The 22,713-nt window shown below is 31.4% G+C and overlaps 1 protein-coding gene across 9 annotated transcripts in view; it reads right to left on the minus strand.

Annotated features, from left to right (window-relative positions):
* Positions 1 to 22,713, minus strand: part of LOC122524367 (teneurin-m) — a 735,394-nt gene that overhangs the window by 45,930 nt on the left and 666,751 nt on the right. The window contains exon 1 of one of the 9 annotated variants that reach the window (XM_043646588.1): positions 10,814 to 11,724. The exons of the other annotated variants lie outside the window; for them this stretch is intronic. Coding sequence (XP_043502523.1) covers positions 10,814 to 10,919 — 106 coding nt within the window. The 5' untranslated portion in view covers positions 10,920 to 11,724. Of the gene's footprint in view, positions 1 to 10,813; positions 11,725 to 22,713 lie in introns of those variants that run through there. 9 annotated transcript variants of the gene reach the window in all.

The raw sequence follows: 22,713 nt of genomic DNA on the forward strand, positions 1-22,713 counted from the left end.
CACGTTATTTCTATAATTAGAATACGCTTTCTACGTTGAACAACCGGAAGTATCGTATGATTATTATTTCTCAATCCATTATCTAATTCTATTGAAATATCTAAGGAACCTTTAATCTCATTTAACGTCAACGTTTTGATCTAGAAATCTTTGCTTTGACAGATTTCACGGATATATTTGGTTTAATTTGATCAACCAAAATGAACACACAGCTACACACCTACGCACACGTACACGTATACGGAGAGATAAGTACCTGCTGGCGAACAAGACTCGCCGTGAATTAATTAGTATCGACGGACGTGTATACGTAGGCGTGTTAACTAGACGTCGCACGCGATCATGCTCGGTTTCTCTGACAGTTAACGTAATTAACGACCTTAGAAATAATCGCCTACGAAACACGTTGAAAGAAACTATACCAATACGAATAAAAAAAATCAAAAGGTATAGAAAGAGATTAGTATAAGATACAGTAACTAACAAATATATTTTAACACTTTTTTCAACTTCTTTTTTCGTATAAAGAAATCATCCCTATTGGTTATTGTTTCTATCGATACGTCAATAAAATTAAGAAAATTACAAAACAATGATCGAGATAATTGTATTTATAAATAATTCTGGATTTTACAAAAATCTAAATCCACTGAAGTAAATCTTTACAAGATAAAAATATTTACAAAGTGTACATTGAGAGACACAATAATTAGGATTAATTATTTATTAATAATAATTAAATTATTATTCATACTAATTGTACGCGAACGTAGAAAGAATATCATGCGAAAAATAATCGACAAGTTTTACTCATTTCTTTTGTGCCTTTAATAAAAAATAAAAAAAAGAAAAGAAAAGAAAGAAAACACGACTTAAACGCGAATAGTTTTATAATTGTTCAACCTAAATAAATTAGAACGATAAGCACGATTAATACGGTAGAACAATACTCGTTGAATATAAATTTATGATAACACAAATCTAAGTCACGTAATGCAATGAATTTTCTTTTTTTTTTTCCATCGAAGAGATCTTATTTTCCCTCATCCCCTTCCTCCTAAATTTCATTCGCGTTTCTTTTTGTATTTTAAATTACTTCGAATATTTTGATTGTAAACCATAATCAAGACAGAACTTTGATTCCAATTGGTCTATCACCATCCCCTCTTTTTCTCCCACGTTTATTCCTTTCCTTTCATTTCTAATCAACTTTTTGTATTTTTTGTGGTTATCCTTTTTTTATTCCACGTATAGTAAACGAGTTGGACACCCGGACAAACCGATAATCGCACCGGTAAATCGACATTGGTAATTGGAAAATCTGCGATCGGGAACATCGGTTAGCCTAGCTTTAACAGAACGACAGAACAGTAAACCTTCGCGTGGAATTAATTAGTTCAACGAGTAAGCGCGAACGATAAAGAGAAGAAGGATAAAGATAGTAAGGAGAAAGAAAAGAAAATAAAGGTAAAAGAAGAAGAAGAAGAAGAAGAAGAAGAGGCGTTAACGAGTCCTCGAACGATTCCAGACTACGATTTTTTTTTTTTACTTACTTTGACTAGCACGTTCGTTAATCGGTGTAATTAATGAACGATAGCGATCGTTCGTTTAACCCCTCTTCCTTCCCCTTCCCCTTCCCTACTCTTCTTTTCTAATTTCTTATTTTTTTTTTTTATTTTCTATGGGACTACCATTTCTTCTTTTTCTTCTTCTTTTAGGATCAACGTGGCATTCTATCTCACATAATTGCGTATGTGTATGCGTGCACGTGCGTAGGATTGTATGTATGTGTGTGTGTGTGTGTTCCCTGGTTCGAATCGGGTGAAATAAGATCCAAGAGAAGCGAGTTCGAACTATTAATTAAAGACCCTCAACGCGAGAAGGCGAAGTCGTTAGAGTTCACCTACGTAAAGAAAAGAGAACTGAGTGATTTACAGAACGCGGAGGATAAAATAAGGGAAAGGGGGGAGAGAGGGGGAAGCAGTCGAAAGGATAGAATGAGAAAGAAAATGAGAGAGAATGAGAGGAAGTGAGAGATCTGAACTTTCGAACTGGGATTTCTCGTGTTGCACGTTTCCATGGTGTTTCTCTTTCAATTCTCTTTCCTCCATTTTCTTTTTACTTCCTTCTTCTCCTTCTTCTTCTTCTTCTTATTCTTATTCTTCTTCTTTTGCTGCTATCGTTAATGAAAAGGACGATTCGACAGTAGCTAAAGCTAATACTAGTTTGAACGATCGGTAACTTTTACCGAATTAACGAGAGAACAAGCCAACGAAATAAATTAGTTAACTGTATGAGGGAGGTGGGGGGAGGGGGGCTTTGGTATTTGCGCAATTAACAAAAAAAAATATATATTTTATTAAATTTAAATATTTATTAAATATATATATGAATATATATTTATAAAATATATATTTAATATAATTATTATTATTTAATATATTTATAAATATATATTAAATATATAAGTTAAATATAAATATATATATTTATAAAATATATATTTATTATATATTATATTTTTCTAATGAATTTTATCGTAGTAAATTTTTGAACGACGAAATTTTGTTTTAATAAATCAAAATTCTCTTCGGTTATTAATCTCGTCGAGATATGAATATTTTGAATATTATTTTATATTGAAAGTGTTGATTGTGTTTGATAACGCATGTAAGAGAATGGTGTTTATGTTACATTTAATAAAATATTAAAAACAAATTATGATACAAAAATAGTATCTAACCTAGCGTGCTCTTTTATATATGTGTGTGTGTGTGTTGCGTGTGTTGGATTTATATATTTTAGAATTATATTTTAATATGTTTTTAATTATATTTGATATTTGTTTAAAACGAAAGAAGCGTTTATGTCACGCCAGCTGTGTTTTTCATTTAAAGCAGCAGACTATAATTCGTTTTTTTTGTTTTTTATATATTTTCCTAAATATTTCATTTCAATATAAAATAACCATAAACCCACCCAGTTCTATATATTCATATATTAATATTATACATATTTTTAAATTATATTTTCTAATTTGATTATTTTCAAACCACCCCTACAAATTAATATTAAAACACTTATTCAATTATCAAATCAACATCATAATTTTCAATATTTTCATCAGCTCATAATCTCTAATTGACAATAATTTTTAAATAGAATGTCATTAATTCACACACGATTGAACTCGATCGATGAAAATTAATTGCTTCCTCGTAGTTTTTTCAACGTAACAATACACCAAGAGGAACAAAAGAAAAGAGACAGAAGGAGACAGAAAGAGAAAGAAAGAGAGAAAGAAAGAGAAAGATATGTAAGAAGAAGGGTAAGAAGGTATAGTAGAAGATGAAAAAGGGAAGAAAATAGGGGGGTAAATCAAATAGATAGATAGATACATAGACAAAGAAAGAGAGAGAAAGAGAGGAAGGAAGAGAGGAAGAGAGAGAAGAGTAAAGTCTTCGATCCTAAGCCAAGTTCACCAGCAATTAGATTCCAGAGAGCTGGTTTATAGATCGACATAGACGAGCAACCGATAACCACGCACGTGCCTCTAATGAGAATCGAAGGTACGTTGTTCTCTTTCTCTCTCTCTCTCTCCTTCTGAGTCTCTAAGTCTTCCTTTTCTTCTTTCCCCCTCTTAGTTTATCTCTCTCTGTTCTTCTTTCACTTTCACTTATGCTAGTCTGGATCTATTTCTCTCTCTCTCTCTTTTACTCTCTTTCTCTTACTCATTTGATTCGTTTCTCTCTCTCACTCACTCACTCACTTAGTCTGTTACTCTATCTCTCTCTTTCTCTTTCTTCTTTGGTATGTTTCATTTTATACTATCGCATTTGCCAAACTTTGATAAGCAGTAAAAAAATAAATAATGCGGATTATCAGAACAAACAAATTAAAGAAAAATTAAAGAACAAACAAATGATAGAAAAAATTAAGAAAAATTTCTCAAAATTAAGAAATTAGAGAAAATCTCTTTGTTACTTATAATTATTATTATCATCGTTAATAATGATATAAATTTATATTGAAATGTATAATTTATTGAGTTAGATAAAATCTATTTTCAAATAATGTTCTTTATTTATTAATTTATTTTATTATTATTATTTTATTTATTTATTAATTTATTAATTAATAATTTCAATAATTATAATTTCAATAAATATAATTTCAAATATTTGTATAATTTTTTATAATAAATTATAATTATAATTTCAATAAATATAATTTCAAATATTTGATCGAATATTAAAATTATCCCATAATATAATATATAAAAATATATATATATATTTTTTTTACATGAAAGTGGGGCCACGTAAAAATTGTATTAAAAATACCTGTCTTTGGTAATAAAAAAAAGAAAAACTCAGGGAAACTTTGTTCTATCATTTAACCTCTCTCTCTCTCTTTTTCTTATGATCTCTGTCTTTCTTATTGAAGTATTAAGGATAGTATAGTACAAGTAGTTTGGTTGGTTGGTTGTTGGTTGGTTGGTTGGTTGGTGTTCCGATCGTTTCTTCCCTCGAAGCGTTCCCCGTACCTTATCCTTCGTCCGGTTGTTATTACGAGACGTTAATCTCGATAGACCAGCCTGCCGCGTAATTCAAGAAGGCTGCCCTCGTTATATTGGTATTTTAACGTCGGAGGCGGTAATAGGTATCCGCTGTGGGGGGTTATTACGAGTAACTTCTAACTATACTATAGTACGTGTAACACACCGTCTTACAGGACTCGTGCCATAGTAATATCTTATTTTTATTTAATTCATTATTTATACATATTTTATTTTAATATGTTTTCTTTAGTCAACATTTTAATATTTCAATAGAAAATAAATAATGAGGTATTAAAGATATCTATTTATTATCTCGTTAATTTATACTAGGTTTTTTTTTTAATATCAATTTTAATAACCCTTATGATAGAATCTTTATATTATCTCGTGTATAAAAATATTAAACAGACCGTCTTACAGGACTCGTGCCATAGTAATATCTTATTTTTATTTAATTCATTATTTATACATATTTTATTTTAATATGTTTTCTTTAGTCAACATTTTAATATTTCAATAGAAAATAAATAATGAGGTATTAAAGATATCTATTATCTCGTTAATTTATACTAGGTTTTTTTTTAATATCAATTTTAATAACCCTTATGATAGAATTTTTATATTATCTCGTGTATAAAAATATTATTATTGAATTTATTATTTTACCATTTTAGACCCATTTAGATATTATTTATCAATTTTGAATGATTATTTTACCGTTTTTGGATTCTAAATACGAATACATTTTTTTCTATCAAATATACCAAATTAAATACCTTAAACAAGTGTTAAATTTGATGTTACGATTATATTTGACACCTTAAAAAACAAATAGAACTAATAAGACTAATTTTTGTCCTATTTTACTTTCTTATTACTGCAATAGTTTAGTTAGGATTATGATGATTGTCCTATAACAACACGAAATTCAACTGATAAGTTAAATTTATAAAATTAATAATAAACGATCATTTAAAACTGTTCGTATTTCAAATATGACACAAGATTTCTTCTACTTTCAATCAAAAGAATAAAATTATATTATAAACAATCTAACCATAATTGAAGTACAATAACGATACTATAATCACTAGAACACAAATATCTAAAAACAAGTATGAAATTTGACGATACAATTATACTTGATACTTTAATAAAGCTAATAAGACGCAAGTAATTTAAATCATAAGTTTCTACAAGAGTTAAAAGTTTGATCTTCAGGATTAGAAACAAATGATCGATTGAACGAACGAACGAACGAACGCCTATCCTATTTGCAATTCTCGCGGAAAAGACGGTGAAGGAGGAGTGCGAAAATTTGTGGCGCACCGGAAACCGGAAGGGGTGTGCAAGAAGAGAAGAAGAGAGGAAGATAGAACGAAAGAGAGAGAGAGAGAGAGAGAGAGAGAGAGTGAAAGGGGGGTGGTTGTGGGGTTTGGTATCTCCCGGTCGTTTCGAAGGATCGTTACGATGCAATTCAGGCACGTAGGACTGACTGGTGCATTGAGGGGCACCTATCTCGAAACTTGAATGTAGTTAAAGTGAATAAGTTTAATGAGCTACGTTGCGAGAAGGGATGGTGAAAGAGAAAGAGGAGAAGGAGGAAGGGGAGGAGGAGGAAGAAGGGGAGGAGGAGGAGGAGGTTCAGAAAGGAAGCACTTTCTCGACTTCTGCTTTGATTTTGGATAGAAACTAAACCTGAACCACATTACTAGCAACTCCTTTTCAACGATCTTTAGTTAAAAGGGAAGGAAATTTGTGAACGTTTAAGTTACTATATTGGCGAATAATTTCACGATTCTGTTAAAGGTTCAAAGATCATAAGAATTATTCCTTAATTATATTTTATATATATATGTAATAATTGATGGATTTATTTTAAATAATAATTGTCATTGTGAAATTAATGTACAATAATTTATCAATATTTTTTTTTTTTAGTATTATATTAATTCAAAAATAACGAGAATAAATTATTCAACTGCGTCGATTGATACTGCGTCAGATATTTTTGGTAAAACTATTTTGGATAAATACAAAATAGTATTTGGATATATTTGTATATTTAAAAGATCAGATTTTTCGAGGTATCACAACATTGTAGTAATATTTTGGGTCATTAGTATAGTTATTTATACAAATGTAATCTCCTAGCTTAAAAAAAAAGAAAAAAAGTACCGTTGAAAATCTGTCGGATTTGTTCCGCTAATTTACCTGAGGTCCTTTTTGTACCTGAGCGTTGTTAAGTACCAGAAAAGGGTCAGGAAGGATTTAAGTGGTTTTCTATATCTCCGGACAGAATCAGATAATCTGATACCTAATAAGTTACCCAGGTATTTATACAGTGTTACGGTTTCCTTATACTTCCTTAACAATATATTTTAAATACAGTCTTAATACCTAGGATAAAGAACACGATAGAGAAAAATATTTATTAAAATGTCTCAACAATATATCTTGAATACAAACAAATATTTTGTTGTTGCATTTATTCAAATATTCCTTATTAGTATAAATAAAAAAAAAAACTGGTGTGTGTATTTATGTACGCACGTAAGAAGTTATACTTCTTTTGCGTACCAAAACGAATATAACCTCAATAATCTCAAAAATAACTTCAAAAAAAAACTTCAAAGAAGAAAAATAACTTAAAAAAATAAATAATTATTATTATTATATATATATAAGAAAGAATAAAAAAAGAAAAAGAAAATATCAAAATATAGATATCAGTCCATACTAAATATAAGGGAGATATATCGAATTAGTTTATGCGTCAACGGCCATGGCGCTGTGATAGCATTGTTTCCCGCTCGATCATTTAAGTCAAGCAGCGCTGAGTACGATTAGTACTTGGATGGGTGACTCGCTTGAGAGAAAAAATGGAAAGAAGGAAGAGAAGACAACTTCATGCGGTAAACTTGAAATCGTTTTGCCGCGCGTCATAAATACCGACAAACTTCATGGTGTCGTTTTTACAGACGCTCGGAAAAAAATCCACTCCCATTACATTTTCCGAAACGCGCCAAAAGAAGTATAACTTCAAAAAGAAAAAGAAAAATAAATAGAAATTTGTAAAATAACATTCGATCGAAAAATGAAGGGCGATATGAAACGAAATGAAAATCTAACGGAGATGAGATGATATGATACGAGATGAGATGAAATGAGATGAAATAGAGATGAGAGTTTATCAAACGGGTAAAATCCTACCGAAAGAAGTCTCCCATATATATGTGTGTGCATGTGTTTGTGCGTGGTGCGTGGTACGTGCGTGCGAACGAGCCTTAAGGTTACCACAGGGAGTTACCTGATAAACCGTGCGACATTTGGAAATGTCAGAGTGATAAATACGCGAGCAACGTGGTAATGCAACCAAGTGCCTCTTCACTTCTTCCTCTTTTACCGTTTCTTTTCTTTTCCAACAGGAGCACTCATCGTCCTCTTACACGTTTCGATCCTATACCTTTTTCTACAACTACTACCACCATAATAACTACCACTATAGTAGTAAGTATAGTACTGTAATACTACTACCACTATCAGTACTTTTTCTCGTCTTTCTCACCCTCTTTCTATGGAAAGGGGGAGGATAGGGGGTGGGGTGGGGAAAGTGTTCCTTTCCGAACGATCGATTTTCTTCCCTAAAATAAATCCTTTATCGCGACGTTGAGATCGGTAAGAAGAAGAAGAAGAAGAAGAAGAGGAAGAAGAAGAAGAAGAGATGGAAGAAGAAGAGGGGTAGAAGGACTGGTGGTATCGTGCTATCTTTTTCTTTTCATGGTTTTTTTTTTCTTTCTTTCTTTCCTTCTTGCTTCTTCCTGTAGGAAGGAAAACGTTAAATCTCTCGCCTCCCTCGACACGTCGCGCGAGGATCCAATCTTACACGTAGAGAAGAATTTTCTTTCTATCCCGTAAGGAAACTCTGCAGAAGTAAGAAGAGAAAAAGAAAATAGAAAAAAAAGAAAAAGAAAAGATCGAGAAGTAGAATAAAGTTAACGTAAGAATAATAACCGCGTGGGGAGGGAGGGAGGTTTTTTCTTTTTTTTATTTTTTTTTATGTAACTACTATTATTCTATACTTTTTTATTTTTTATTTTTTTTTTATTATTTTTTATATCTATTTCGTTTATTCGACGGTGAAAGTGCGCGTATTTTATTTTTCACGATTGATTCGTTACGAAGAAGAAGAAGAAGAAGAAGAAAGAATATGGTGGTTGCTTTTCTATGGTGAAATTTTCCAATGCATTCGATTTCGTTTAATTTATAATCGCGGATCTCCGACTAGTAGTTGTCGATTTATAGCACCGGTTCTCGCGTTCTCGTTTATTTCCATACGGTTATTTAAGTTTTTACCGGTTAGTTTATTTATTTGTTCATATTGATTTATTTATGCGTAACTAATTATCTCTATTCGATTGAGAATAAAATATAAGATCGAAAGTGGAATAGACGGGTTATTATCTTAATTTGCGTGCTATACAAATATTTTATGTTTTTATTTATAATTAATACCATTTCTAGTATTAATCTTGCTTTCAATCGCGTTCTTATATTACACATTAGTTAATAAAATAAAATATTAAATAATAATTTATGGATTAGGAGCAATGATAATTGGCTAGTAAGGTATTCCTTGTATTTAATTATTTACGTTTCCTAGTTTTCTATAAAAAAATGTCATTCATTCTTTCATTACATTAGTTTCTAAAAAAAGAAAAAAAACGAACAAATATAAATAATTCATAAATTAGAAGTAATGTACTCGGTGTAAAAATTCGTTGCATTTAATTATTTCACGTTTTCCAATATCCGATAAAATTTTCATTCAATTTTACACTGCATTAACTTCTAAAAAAAAAAGAAAAAATACTAAATAATAATTCATAGAACACATATAATGTAATGCAACGTAGACGGTGGGTGGGTGGAGGGGGTAACGACTATAATGGATAATATTTCGTCGATGCGTTTATATTTCTTATAACTCTAACGACACTTTCTTCCTTTCCCTTTTTTTTTTTTATTCCCTAACATTTCCCTTTCACCTCCCTTTAAAATTCAAACCCCCGAAAATCGTTCTCCATTTCCATTTCCACCGTAGTAGTAATAGTAGTGGTAATAGTAGTAGTAGAATACCGACGAGAGTTTGCCACCACCCTCTTCTTCACCCCCTTCATGTAAAAAGTTTCACCCTGTGTGTGATTTCGAAATGTCAGCTCTGACAAATACGCTCGGTGCTATAATGTATATACGTTCTAAACCGTGATATCAAACCGAGAGGGATGTAATCCCTCCTTCATTTTCCTTTTTACCTTTTTTCTTCTTCTTCTTCTTTCTTCCTTTCTCTTTCTCTCTTCCATTTCCTCATTTCTTTAAATAATAAAACAAAACAAAAAAAACTTAAAGGAAGTTCGAATTTATTACCGTTTAATTTCCATACGATTTTACTATTTAATTTGATAATAACTGTGACATAATAGTTCTGCGTTAAAATATTTTTTTCTTCTTTGTGTATGTCAACGACGATTATTTTATAAACAATTTTTATTCGTTTTAATTATCTCCGTCGGTAAAGGTGGTGAATTTTATTAACGTTGTCTTGGATGACAAAATTCATTAGAATTTTCAAGATTATTATTTAATAGTTTATTTCGTTATTTACAATTTCGTATTAAAAATAAACATAGTTAAGTGGAATAAAGATTTAAAAGATTCACGTTATTGATGAAGGGTTATATTATATAAAAACAAACACTATATTAATATTATAAATATAATATAATTAATATAAAAAAACAAACGCGTGTTAAAAATTATGATCGATTAATCATATACACATATCATTTAAAATATGATTAAGAAAAATAATAAGTGATAATTAAACTAAACAATCAACGATACGAAAAACGTACGTTTTTTCCATTCCTTTTCGTTGTAAAAGAATATGTTGTAAAGTATTACACGATCAAAATTCAATTACTATAGTTACTCTTAGCAACTGATCATTCGAGAAATGGAAATTGCAAGGAAAAAGGGTTTTAAAATCGAATAATGATCGAATACAACGATGGAATAATTAGATTGCATTCAAACAAGAAAAAAAAGAATATAAAAATGTAGGTCGTAGGGGGTTAGATAGGGCATAGATAGAAGGGACGTAAAAAAAAAAGAAAAAAGAGAATACGGTCTCGTTGAAGTTGTGGTCGGATAGTAGTGAAGAAATGGAAGAGAGAGAGAAATACCACCCACCTCGACCACCACCGTAGCAGTAGGTATACTCGTTGTAATCCATGGAGGGCCTCTTGAGTAATCCTTCGCTCGGCACTAGATCCAATAAAGCCGTGGGATCGCACATCGAGCTGATCTTTCACCGTTCACTTTCATACGTAATGAAAAATGGTCTAAGAAAATGATTACAACGAATAAATTATCGTCATTATTAATATATCCCATGAACGATTGTTTGAAGGGGGGTGGTAGTGGTTGTCCGCAAAAATTTGTGTTCATCGATTTGTTCTTTCCTTAATTTTTGCCCCCACCACTCGTTTTCTTTTTCTCTTAATATCGTATCGTTTAGTTCAGTTCTCAATTTTCTCTTTATTTTTTTATTATTTATTTATTATTCGATTTTATTTTTGGCTTTCGAGTTATTTTTTCGTTTCGATGATTGGTTCGTGGAACATACGCGCACGATGTTGCTTTTGAAAAGATTAACGTAGAATTTTTTTTTCTTTCCTTCGTTTGAATATATATATATAAAAAAAAGAGAAAACTTCAAAGGAAAAGCCACGCGACGTCGATGGATGGCACAACTCGTGTTACAAAGGTGCTACTTACTATTTTTTTTCACCAACATCACCATATCACCATTACCACGCTACCACAACACAACGCCACCGTTATTTCACGTTAAGAAGAAGTTTAAGAAGTTTTTGAAGATGAAGATGAAGAGGAAGAAGAAGAAGGACACGCATGTTGTACCAAAATTAAACCACGCTTCGTCAACGGTACTACGAGCACATCACAACACTTTCTTATTATTCCTTTAGTTTTTCGGTTGCAAATTTTATAAAAGGGGGGATACTGTGGTATGGGATTTTATATGTGCGTTTTGTATGCAAATTTTTTTTTTCTTTATACACACGCGATACAAATGAAAATAAAAAAAATAAAATGTTTTCTTTTTTTTCTTTTTAAATAATTAAATATTTAAATACTTCGAGGATTATTCTTTCGAATATTTTCAGAATAAAAGGAAAAAAAAACAGGATTAAAAACCGTTGTCGTAGTAAATAAAAATCAAAATAATTGAGCACTTTTCTTTCCGAAACTTGTTTACTTCTTCTTTTTCTTTTTCTTGTCCAATAGAATCGATAAACGATTACACCAACACTATCATCATCGTCGTCATCACCATAATCATCATCACCACTATTCTCTTTTTCTCAATGGTTCTGATTTCCGCACGATGGTCCGTGACTAAACTAAAGCGGATCGGACGGCGTGGGACATTTCTCGTATCCGTTTTCTATCCAAGTTAAAAGAAAAACGGGGAAACAGAGACGGAGGGAAACAAAAAAAGTAAAACGTTCGATCTAAGGGACGTCAATTCGTTCCACTTCGATATAGATCGTTTAATTTATATCAATCTCTAATTTTCTCACGACTTTTGTTACCCACTTATAAATCACGAAACTAAATTCTTATTTTTTTCACAGCCAATTAAATTCATTCAAATCCCAGGCTATTATTATTATTATTATTATTATTACTGTTATATCTTATATTTAATTTATGAAAATATACACAGGAACTTTCGATGGATATTAATCAGGCACGTGTTATTTCGTTCTTTTCTTCATCAGTCGTCACACGATCGTCTACACGAATATTTTGTTCTTCACTTTTTTACTATACCTTTTTTTATTATCTTTTTTTTCTCTCTTTATATTTAATATTCGTTGTCGATACACTCGCGAAAATGATTACAAACAAAACTTTGTATTTGGTTACTAGACGTTCGATATATTATATTAGACAGATTTATTTTTAAGACGAACCGAACCCTTACGCGGTCGGTGACAGACTGAGAATACAACAGCGACTGATGACTCCCGCCACTGAACGGGAAACTAAAGTGGGGGGGGGATGGTGGAACTAAGTGGGGGAAACTCACGACCCGCCGGTGACTTTGTGTAAGGTGGTGGGGGTAAAGTTCTCAGACACGAAAGTGGGGGAACAACAGCCGGTCCATGGTTCGATCACACGGGACCCCATTACTGTGTAGATGCCCAAGCAAATTCCATCGGAACTATGCTATATTTTTTTTTTCTCTTACTTTTATTTGATTTTTTCTTTTTTCTTTTTTATCTAGATCATAAATTACGTATTATCAACTCACATCAAAGTAATAGAAGAGATTTGTTTTCTTTTTAAATAAAAAACATTTCATTCTTCATTTCTAAACATTTGTCTCAAATCGCAAATCTACGTTAATATTACATGAAATATTATTTATACTTAAATATGACAAATGTTGAATATAAGATAAGATTGAATTATTTCGTTGACAAAATAAAAAGACAAATGTCTAAAATTATAGGATACGCATAATTGCTTAATACGAAAATTATAATAGAAGATGAATATTTTATTGATAAAATTTCGAAAACTTTTCATATGAAACATATATATTAAATTTTAATCGATGATAGAACGAACGTGGTCATTAAAATTCCATCGTAGTCGATAAAAGAAGAAAAATTCATTGTTCATATTACAACACTAACACATTGACGGGTGGTATATAGTATAACGCGTTCTCAATTTCGTTTGAAATTGTCGGAACCGTGTAACGTCGTGCTCGTAAAACTCTACGAAGCGTTGTGAGCATTAAACTTCACTCGGACGCGTGATACATCGTAAATTAATGGTCAAGAAGAGAAATACTGGCTTAACGAGTCAAGGTAAATCTAAGTAGAAAAGTACTTAAGAAACTTCTACTAAGTATAAACCAAGATATTAAGTATTATAGGTGGGTGAGAAGTAAATGATAGGAGATAAACCAAAGATGGTGAATTCTAATGTTCGAATGTAATATAACATTTTGACGTGACAGAGTTAGATTAGAAAAGATACGTGAGTTAGTAAGTAAGAAATAAGTAAGTAAGTAAGTAAGTAAGTAAGTAACTAAGTATTTACGTGTCTAATCTGCTTCTCTGGGTTATACTAAACTGGGTCAAGATGATAAAAAGACTTGGGTCACCTGACCTCTGCTAGAATATATCAGTGTGTGTGTGTATTAAAATGATTTGGAAGGGAAATCAGCTATAGACTGTTAACAGGATTATCACGAAGCCGTGTTTAGTCATCAGTATGATGTATCTTATTAGATATAGATATAACAGAAGAAAGAGGTTATAAATAATATTTAAATAATTCAATAATATTTAAATATATATATGCCTGTCATATTTTTGGAATAATTTTAATCAAAATTGTTGATGTATGTAAGTATGATCTCAATAGAACATTATTTTTAAATTTGGTTTCCACGGGTCTACTTTTGATGAGATAGTAAACGCCATATGCTTTAATCTGTATAGAAGAAAAAAAAAGGAAGAAGAGAGGCTCGTATTCAGGGGTAGTCTCAAAAAGATGCGCGTTAACCTGATACTTTTGGTGTACACGGGACAAGAGAGCTTGTAAGCATAGTATTTGATAGAAAGACGATGAAGAAAATATGTGACCTGTTTAAATGAATTAAACGATTTATTTCATTGTTTTTGTTTAATTTTAATATTCAAAGAAATTAAATTCTCGTCGAATGTGATAAAAATTTGTATGTAATATAAAATGATCGATATAATACTATAAACAAAATATATTATTTACTCAATCAATTGTTTTAATTATAATAAAATCACGAGTCTTATTATATAACACAGTTTTAAATAAGTTTAATCAATTTTATCGTTATTTTAAAAAAAAAATCTGACAAAATTCATGAATATTCCTTAAAATCTCTAGAATATTATTCAACAATTTTATTTTGTTATTAATAAACAAAAAAAAGAAATAAGATTAAATTAAACATAAAATTTATTCAAACATAGCAATAGCTTATTGTTAGATTGAAACACCCACGTTGTTGATTAAGGATTAAATTATAATCTAATATAATAAATAATTTTAATATATCAAAAAAAAAAAGTATAAATTTTTGAGTCTGTAGGGATTGAAAATCTTTACAGAAAAGTATCGCATAGGTGATAATCTTTAAACAAGAATAGTTGAGACGGTTAAAGAGAACGAAAGGTAAGGGAATAGTGTGAAAGAGTAGAAAATAGTAAGGAAGAAAGAAAAAGATAGAAATAAAGACAGAGAGAGAGCAAGAGAGAGAGAGGATCTGGGATATGTTGAAAGTATGCGGGCTCGCATCGGTGTAAATCGACTTTTTATCGAAACTCGCAGTGGAGTACTTGGAGTCTCCAAGCGGTCCCTCGTTAGAAGAAGGGTAATCCTCGTATCTCACTAACTTTATGTCTCTATAGAGTAAGAGAATGAAATAGAGAGATAGATAGAGAGAGAGAGAGAGAGAGTGAACCCATGGACGATTCCCTTTAATCCTCTTAATCCACTATTGCCTGTAAAATAGTGAAGTTAAGCCAATAAAACTGCGAGAAGATGAGCGTGCGGGAGGTCCGAACGAATGTTGATGATTCTTCTTTTCCTTCCTTCCTTTTATCTTTTCCATTCTTTTATCTTTTGTTTTTTTTTATGGACCGACAGGAGGATGCTGGGAAGAGGAAGAAGAAGAAGAAGAAGAAGAAGAAAGTGAAGGTGGATACTGGGATCGAGAAGGAGGAACACATATCCCTCTAGGGCCTCGTAACATCTGCATACGAGAAAGATGCGAGAGTTCTCTTCGTATATTGCAGTACCGATGCAGTTTGCTTCAGGCAACTCTTCTCCTTGTCTTCGTCTTAGTCTTCGTCTTCGTATTCGTATTCGTCAGTTTTGCACCTTTCCTTTGGGCAATAACTTTACCTTAGTACCGTAACTAAAGAAGATACTCATCCGTAACAAGTATGTATTATTTGTTTGAGAAAAATAATTATATAATGAGTTTGTGCTTGTTGGAATTCAGTTTTTCTGTCTTTTTTTTTTTTTATTTCTTTTATTTTTTCTTGATTTAAATATAATAGATTTTAAGGAAATTGCACGAGTTTAACTGTGTATTGGATTTTTAGATATATATTTGATAGTTTTATATTTATTTAATATTTATATATAATAATTTTTTTTTTTTTAAACCATATGTTTATTGCTTTGAACCAATACTACTATACTACCATTATAGAACTATTATACTTTTATTTATTATTTACTATTTCCTTTTTACATTTATCTACTTACTGTGCGTTACTACTAATATAATGATAAGTTTAATAATAATTACATAATTTTAATTTTTGTTTTGTTTTATCTATACATTACATTGTACTATATTGTAATTAATGGCCTTTAGGGAGCCTAGGCTCTAGGGTCAATAAAATATTATTAAATAAATAAATAAATAAAAATAATTATTTTAATTTTAATTTACAACCTCTTATATGGCTCTGTATATGGATTTGGTTGTATATAATACTTTTTTATAACTCATAAGTACTTATACATAATACCAATATTTTTAGATATATTTGATATTATTTTTTATATATTCAGATAATTTAAGAATAATATTGAGATTGCATTAGAACAAAAAAGAAACAAACAAACGGGAGATACAATATTCCTCAAATTAAGAGATAAATAAAATAAATAAAAATACAACAATCTAATGTCTCTATTTAATATATATATATAAGATGAATCTAAAAGATATCTTCGTTACGATATTACCCCATTACGTTTAGGAGCCTAGGTTATCGTCGAACTTACGCTCGGAATTTGTGCCGAGTTAGCGAAATAAATGCATGGCGTTACCTATTATAACAACGTCCTATTACGAATGGAAACACGTTAATTTCTTATCTACCTTCCGTATCTCTACCGGTTTCCGTGTAATTAGAGACGACGAAGCGCCTTTAAAGCGTGATATTCTAAAAGATGAGGGTGGGTAATAAGGGGAAGAGAAAGAGAGAAAGAGAAATAGAGAAAGAGAGAAAGAGAGAGAGAGAGACAGAAAGAGAGAGAGAGAGAGATGATCTTGCAGGAATCTAGGTCGACTGCGTTTTCAACCATTGAGAATAATCTGCCACGCTTCGTTTGTTTCGCATTATCCTTACCTACTAGCATGCATCTTTAAACTCATTTTAACACTTTCCTTGACCTCCCCATCCCACTACATATGTTTAAACATATTGTATTTTTATTTGAATACGTATATTAAAGGTAATTTTACTGCATAATAGAAATCATGACCATAACAGTATTTTATTATTCATCCCATTATTTTGGCGTTTCTATCAATATTCGTAGTAATTCATTTTGTTTTAATTTTATATTAAATTATTATAATAATGCAATATTTTTGTTTTATATTGTTGTATTAGTAAACAGGTTTGTTTAATTAATAGGATTTTGTAGTATCCGGTTTTGAATCTTAAATATGTGTATGAATTAACTTTGATTTTGAATATCTTTAATATTGCCATTTTATTTATAAATATATGCGCAAGAATGAATATATTTTATAATGTGAAATAAATTATTATAGACATTTTATATTCTCATGCTAGCCGACACACATACATTTATTAAATTAATAAGAGACCGTGGTACCGTGTTTGAAATTTGAAAAAAAAATTGTCTATACGAAGTAGAATTTAATAATAATGATTTAAAGACCGGTGGTCGTGAAAGTGTTAAATGTTTGAATGAAGAGGATACAGAATAAATCGTAAGAGACAGGGTAAAATCGGACATCTGGTTTACGGGAAGCAAACTTGAAAAGATATTACACCGTATGCCGCATTTCAGTGTATATTGCATCGTCACGATGAACCTGTGTTCCCTGCCGTATGAAAATCTTTTCTTTTTTTTTCACCTTTAAAGTGCATCCCAGTAAATATAACAGTTGGAAGGTAAAAAAGGAAAAAAGAATGAAATAAGAAAACACGAAGGAAAGAAGGAAAGGATGATGCTTACAAATCGGATATCGATGACTTGCGATCGATATTACCTTACCAAAGGGCTAAGAATAAAATAGAAGACTATAAGAAGAAAAAGGAACATTCTAACCATCCCCCTTTTTTTCGGAAGTTCTTATAAAAGATAATAAGTATATTAAGGTATTAGATAAATTATATAGCAGATCGTAACGCAATTATCTTTTATCGTAGAAAATATTCAATCGAAGGAACTTAAACAAGAATTAAGATTAGTTTGTTATTAATAATGTTTAAATATACACTTGTTATATTTAGAATCAGAATTTGTGACAACACCAATTGCGTATAACATTAAATATAATATATTATTACAAATATTAATAGAATATTTATTAATATGTCGATATTATAAATAAACAATCAATCAAATGTTGAATCGAAGGGCAGAGGGAGGAGGGTAAAGTATCTTCGTATTTTATTGTTACCTTTTAAAATCCCATAACTCTGTTAACAATAATCCAACCTGGGTGTCAATACTTGTTCGCATGGATTAATTAATAATAATAATAAAAAAAAGAACATAGGAAAACGTTTTCAAACAATTCGAATAAAAAGGAATTTAATATAAAATACAAATATAAATATAAATATAACATTATCATTAATATACGAAGGAACTTTTCGTTCACCAATCCGATATATCATTTTGTTTGTTTCGTTTAAAGTTCTAACGTATCCTTATATCAAGGTAAGAAAGTAGAATTAAAGTGAAAAGAAGTTATAATATGTAACTGTATATATATATATCTATAGGTATATACAGGTAAAAAGAAGGAAGCATTGACCGTGGAAGATGAAAGGACGACTCCACCCTTTTCGAAATACAACCCGTGTTACATTAATCCACTATGTGTGTTAGAGTATGTGATTCTATCTTGTTCCATATCACTGATACACAAACCAACCAGTTACCAATACCTGTACGAGAAAAATTCTTTTCTATACTTCTCGTACGCGTCGTAATGCCCTAAAATGTTTCTCTTATGGTGTTGTATCTGCACACACACACACGTAAAGAAAGAGAGAGAGAAAAATAAAATGATAGAAGTGTATATGTATATACGGGAATAAAGATAGAACGAATGAAAGAGAGAGAGAGAGAGAGAAGGAAAAAAAGAAAGAAAGAGAGAGAGGAAGATAGAAAAGGGGTTGGCGAGTTTGGCTTTATGGGGGCGCTGCAGACCGTTTGCCATCTGGCCGATACGCAATCCGACTTAGCCCTTTTTTTACGTAATCCCAGACGTTTTCCAATCTCAGATGAAAAACTTCTTCCTAACGTAGAACCTTCTTCTTCTTCTTCTTCTTCTTCTTCTTCTTCTACTTCTACTCTCTCTCTATCTCTCTCTCTCTTACTTTCATTCACTTTTTTTTTCTCTCTATCTTACTTTTTTCTAAGGCCGAGTATCCATTCAGGAAGTATATCGAAGCGAAAATCGAATTTGGGATTCCCGAATGGCGTTCCTACCAACCCTTCGTGCGAGAACCTTACGTGAGAAATACTTTTTACCTACTCTTTCTCTATCATTTTCTATCTCCGTCTTATTTATCTACCATTCGTTCTATTTTCTTTCTCTCTCTCTCTCTCTCTTTCTTACGTTTTATCTTTCATTCTTTCATTTGGTATTGTGTGAGAGGAGTTAAAGGTGATCTTACGAGATCGTCTTTATGCACGAATTATTTTTTGATACTAATACACACACACACACATACATACACATACATACATTGAACTGTTTACGGTTATTTTATGTACGTAGACACACGTATATACACATACGTGTAACCCTTTCCACGTTTTTCTTCCCCCCTCCTCCCTTCAAACTCGTTCTTATTCTTTATCCAAGTGACAGATTCTTTTCCTATTCTATTTTTTTTTTTTTTGTCGTCGTCCCTTTCAATTTCTTCTCTTATCGGTATACTCTCGGTCTTTTTGGTTCTTTTGATATCCTGTTAAGTTTTTTTTTTCTTCTTTTTCTTACCCTTCCATTTCGATGTATTTATAGAAAAGAGGAAAATATTGGCGCAATGGGGGGAAAGTTTTGGGCAAGAAGAAAAATAAAAAATAGAAAAAAAGAAAGGTCCGATCGGATAAACGATGATTGAAAATTGTGGGTTCCAAATGTTAGGGTGGTAAGAGGAAGGGTTAGGGAAGTTTGATGGTAAGGGTGGTAGTAATCGTTTAAGAATCAACTGGATGATAGAATTTCGTTCGAATTTTCCACGAAAGTCATCCCAGTGAACGAGAATTTATTTATATTTGCGATACAATAAATTTGAAAGTATTTTTTAACAACAAATGTTGAATTACTTTTTTCTAAATGCGAGTTATAGTTTTTTTATTTCAAAAAAAAATATATATATTATTTATATTTGCGATACAATAAATTTGAAAGTATTTTTGAACAACAAATGTTGAATTACTTTTTTCTAAATGCGAGTTTATAGTTTTTTTTTATTTCGAAGATTCGTTCGAAGATACTGAAACTTGTTAGAAAATATACGACTTTTTCTTTATTATTTTCTTTAGAAATAAATTCATTTGATATTTATCATTTAAAATATGAACCTTCTTCTTTTTTTTCTTTCTTTCATCGGTTCTTTCGCCAATACGTTTGAAAACCTTTTTGTCGGAAACCTTCTTTTTAAAACCTACACGAGCTCCTCGAAGGTGCCAGGTTTGTCCAGGTCCTTTCGGTCAAATCTTACTAGAAACGAGATCATTTTATTTTCTTTCCTAAATCCATCATGGTGTTTCATCGGAATACGAGGAAGGATAAAAAAAGAAAAGAATTTTTAATACACCCGTCAGGTAAGGTTTCTTTCCGAGAAACTTTCGGATCCTTTGAGATAAAGTTTTTCGCTTGTTTGGGACTTTTTTTTAGTTAAGATTAAAATAAGTCGATAATTAATCCCTCCTTTTCTCTTTAAAAAAGAAAAAAAGAAACTCGAATTTGCTTTTAAGTGGGACACGGAGTATATGTTGTTTTTTCAAATGGGAATCTATTATGGGACCCGGATTAGGGTAAGTAACATCTTCGTGGCGCCAATATAGTGAGAAAAAAAGTAAAAATCAATCTCGAGCATCTTGTAACACAAAATTTTGTTAACGTGATTTTTATATACGTGGATGAATTTAAAAAAAAAACTAACTTTTTTTTATTTTTTAACGTAAGATTTTTAAAAAAGAAACAAATACAAAACTTTTCAACCCATTCTCTTAATTACAACGTGATGCAAAAATTATAATAATTAATAAAATATTTTTCGTACAGGATTAATTTTCTAACCCTAATTTGTATCGTATTATTCAACACGTGCGTGTTTCAAATATATTATTATTTAATTGTAAAATTATCCTAATAGAATTGTAAATGTTCCGGTATTAAAATTACGAATAAGGAAAAGAAAATATCCCAAAACCTAAGAATCAAAGTTCGACGGAAGGGTTGCGTATTTTTACGCATTTTATGCTTATGATGAAAACGATCATGTTAACCGGACACTTTACACTCTCTCAATTTCATAAAATTCTATACCGAAAAAAAAGAAGACAAAGAAAAAACCTTTCTGAAGTATCTCATTCAATCTTTCTCACGCTTCTAACTTGACAGTTTTAAAACATCCACCCACCCCAAATAAAGCCACGAAATAAAATTTACGCGAACGAATCTCGATCTAATTATATCCTTTTAAATCTTTCAAGGAGTCGACTCAACGGCATTTAACTTCTAATCCGAGCCATCAAACAACCGTATCCGATTAAATCTTTGATTGCGAAAGAATCGGAACACTATTAAAGAATAATTTACGATAGTCAGAGAACCCCGACGACTATCGGTGAATTTTGCCCTTTCGAGATTGGCTTTTTTTTACGACACTGGGAGGTGGATAAACGACGTGGAAAAAAAGAAAAAGATAAAGAAAGCATGAAATAAAGAGAGAGAGAGAGAGAGAGATAGAACAGCAGGTATCTGGATCTACCTGACAAGTGCTTCAGGCCGTACACCGTACTAATGATAACTAACGGGTGCTACAGAACAAAGGATTGGAATAAATTTTCGGTCCTCTCTCAACAATACACTGGCTTGTAGAAGGAGTCGTTGGGTGGGGGTAATGCTCGGGAGTGGGGGTTAGGAAGCTCGAGAAGATTGGTAGAAGATTCGGGGGTGGGAGTAGGAGTCGGAAGGAGAGTGGGGGGAGGAGGTTGTAGAACCGACGATTATTTTGTGCGTTTACGGTCGCCGATGCTAATCTTATGGAGAGAAACTCGTCCACGTTTTTCGGCCCTACGGGAGTCCTTGAACAGAAGAAGGAGAAGAAGAAGAAGATGATGAAGAAGATGCTGTTTGTCCTTCTCTACCTAGGATCCTCTTATTTTACTGCTCGCCATCTGACATTCGAGATAGTTTTTCTCTCTCTTTTTCTTTCATTTTGATTGTTTTTTTCTTTCTCTCTCTATCCTTCTCAGTTACGGAAGGAAGAAATTTGGACTGCGGTCGAGACTGAATTATGCTAATGCTCGACTCGCCCACGTTCCAAACGTATTTATATGCGTACGCGTGTAAACCCCTTTCCTTCCCTTTTCGGACCTACGGACCTATCTCTCGTCCTTTCCCTTTTTCATTTTCATACTACTATTATAACCTTCTTCTTCTCCCTTTCTGTCCGATGTCTCTACTCCCCCTTTTTTTCTTTTGTTTTCTTTTTTCTCCTCTTCTTTTTTTATCTTCTTCCCTCGATTGGACGAGGAAAGTAGAAATTAACATTTTATGACTCTTCAGAGATAACCCCCGCCCCCTCCAGACCCCTCCTATTCAAGCGCTCTTCTTGAAACTAACCGCTACTGAATTTTCATGAATATTGGAAAACGATAATTATTTATATCGCGTTTTACGTTTTATTTTTTCTTCTCCTCGATTTTATCTTTTCAAGGACACCGTACACGTACGGTTGCGTGTTAAGTATTTTTTT

Source organism: Polistes fuscatus, unplaced genomic scaffold, assembly GCF_010416935.1.
Source record: "Polistes fuscatus isolate 324 unplaced genomic scaffold, CU_Pfus_HIC Scaffold7, whole genome shotgun sequence".
NCBI classification, from domain to species: domain Eukaryota; kingdom Metazoa; phylum Arthropoda; class Insecta; order Hymenoptera; family Vespidae; genus Polistes; species Polistes fuscatus.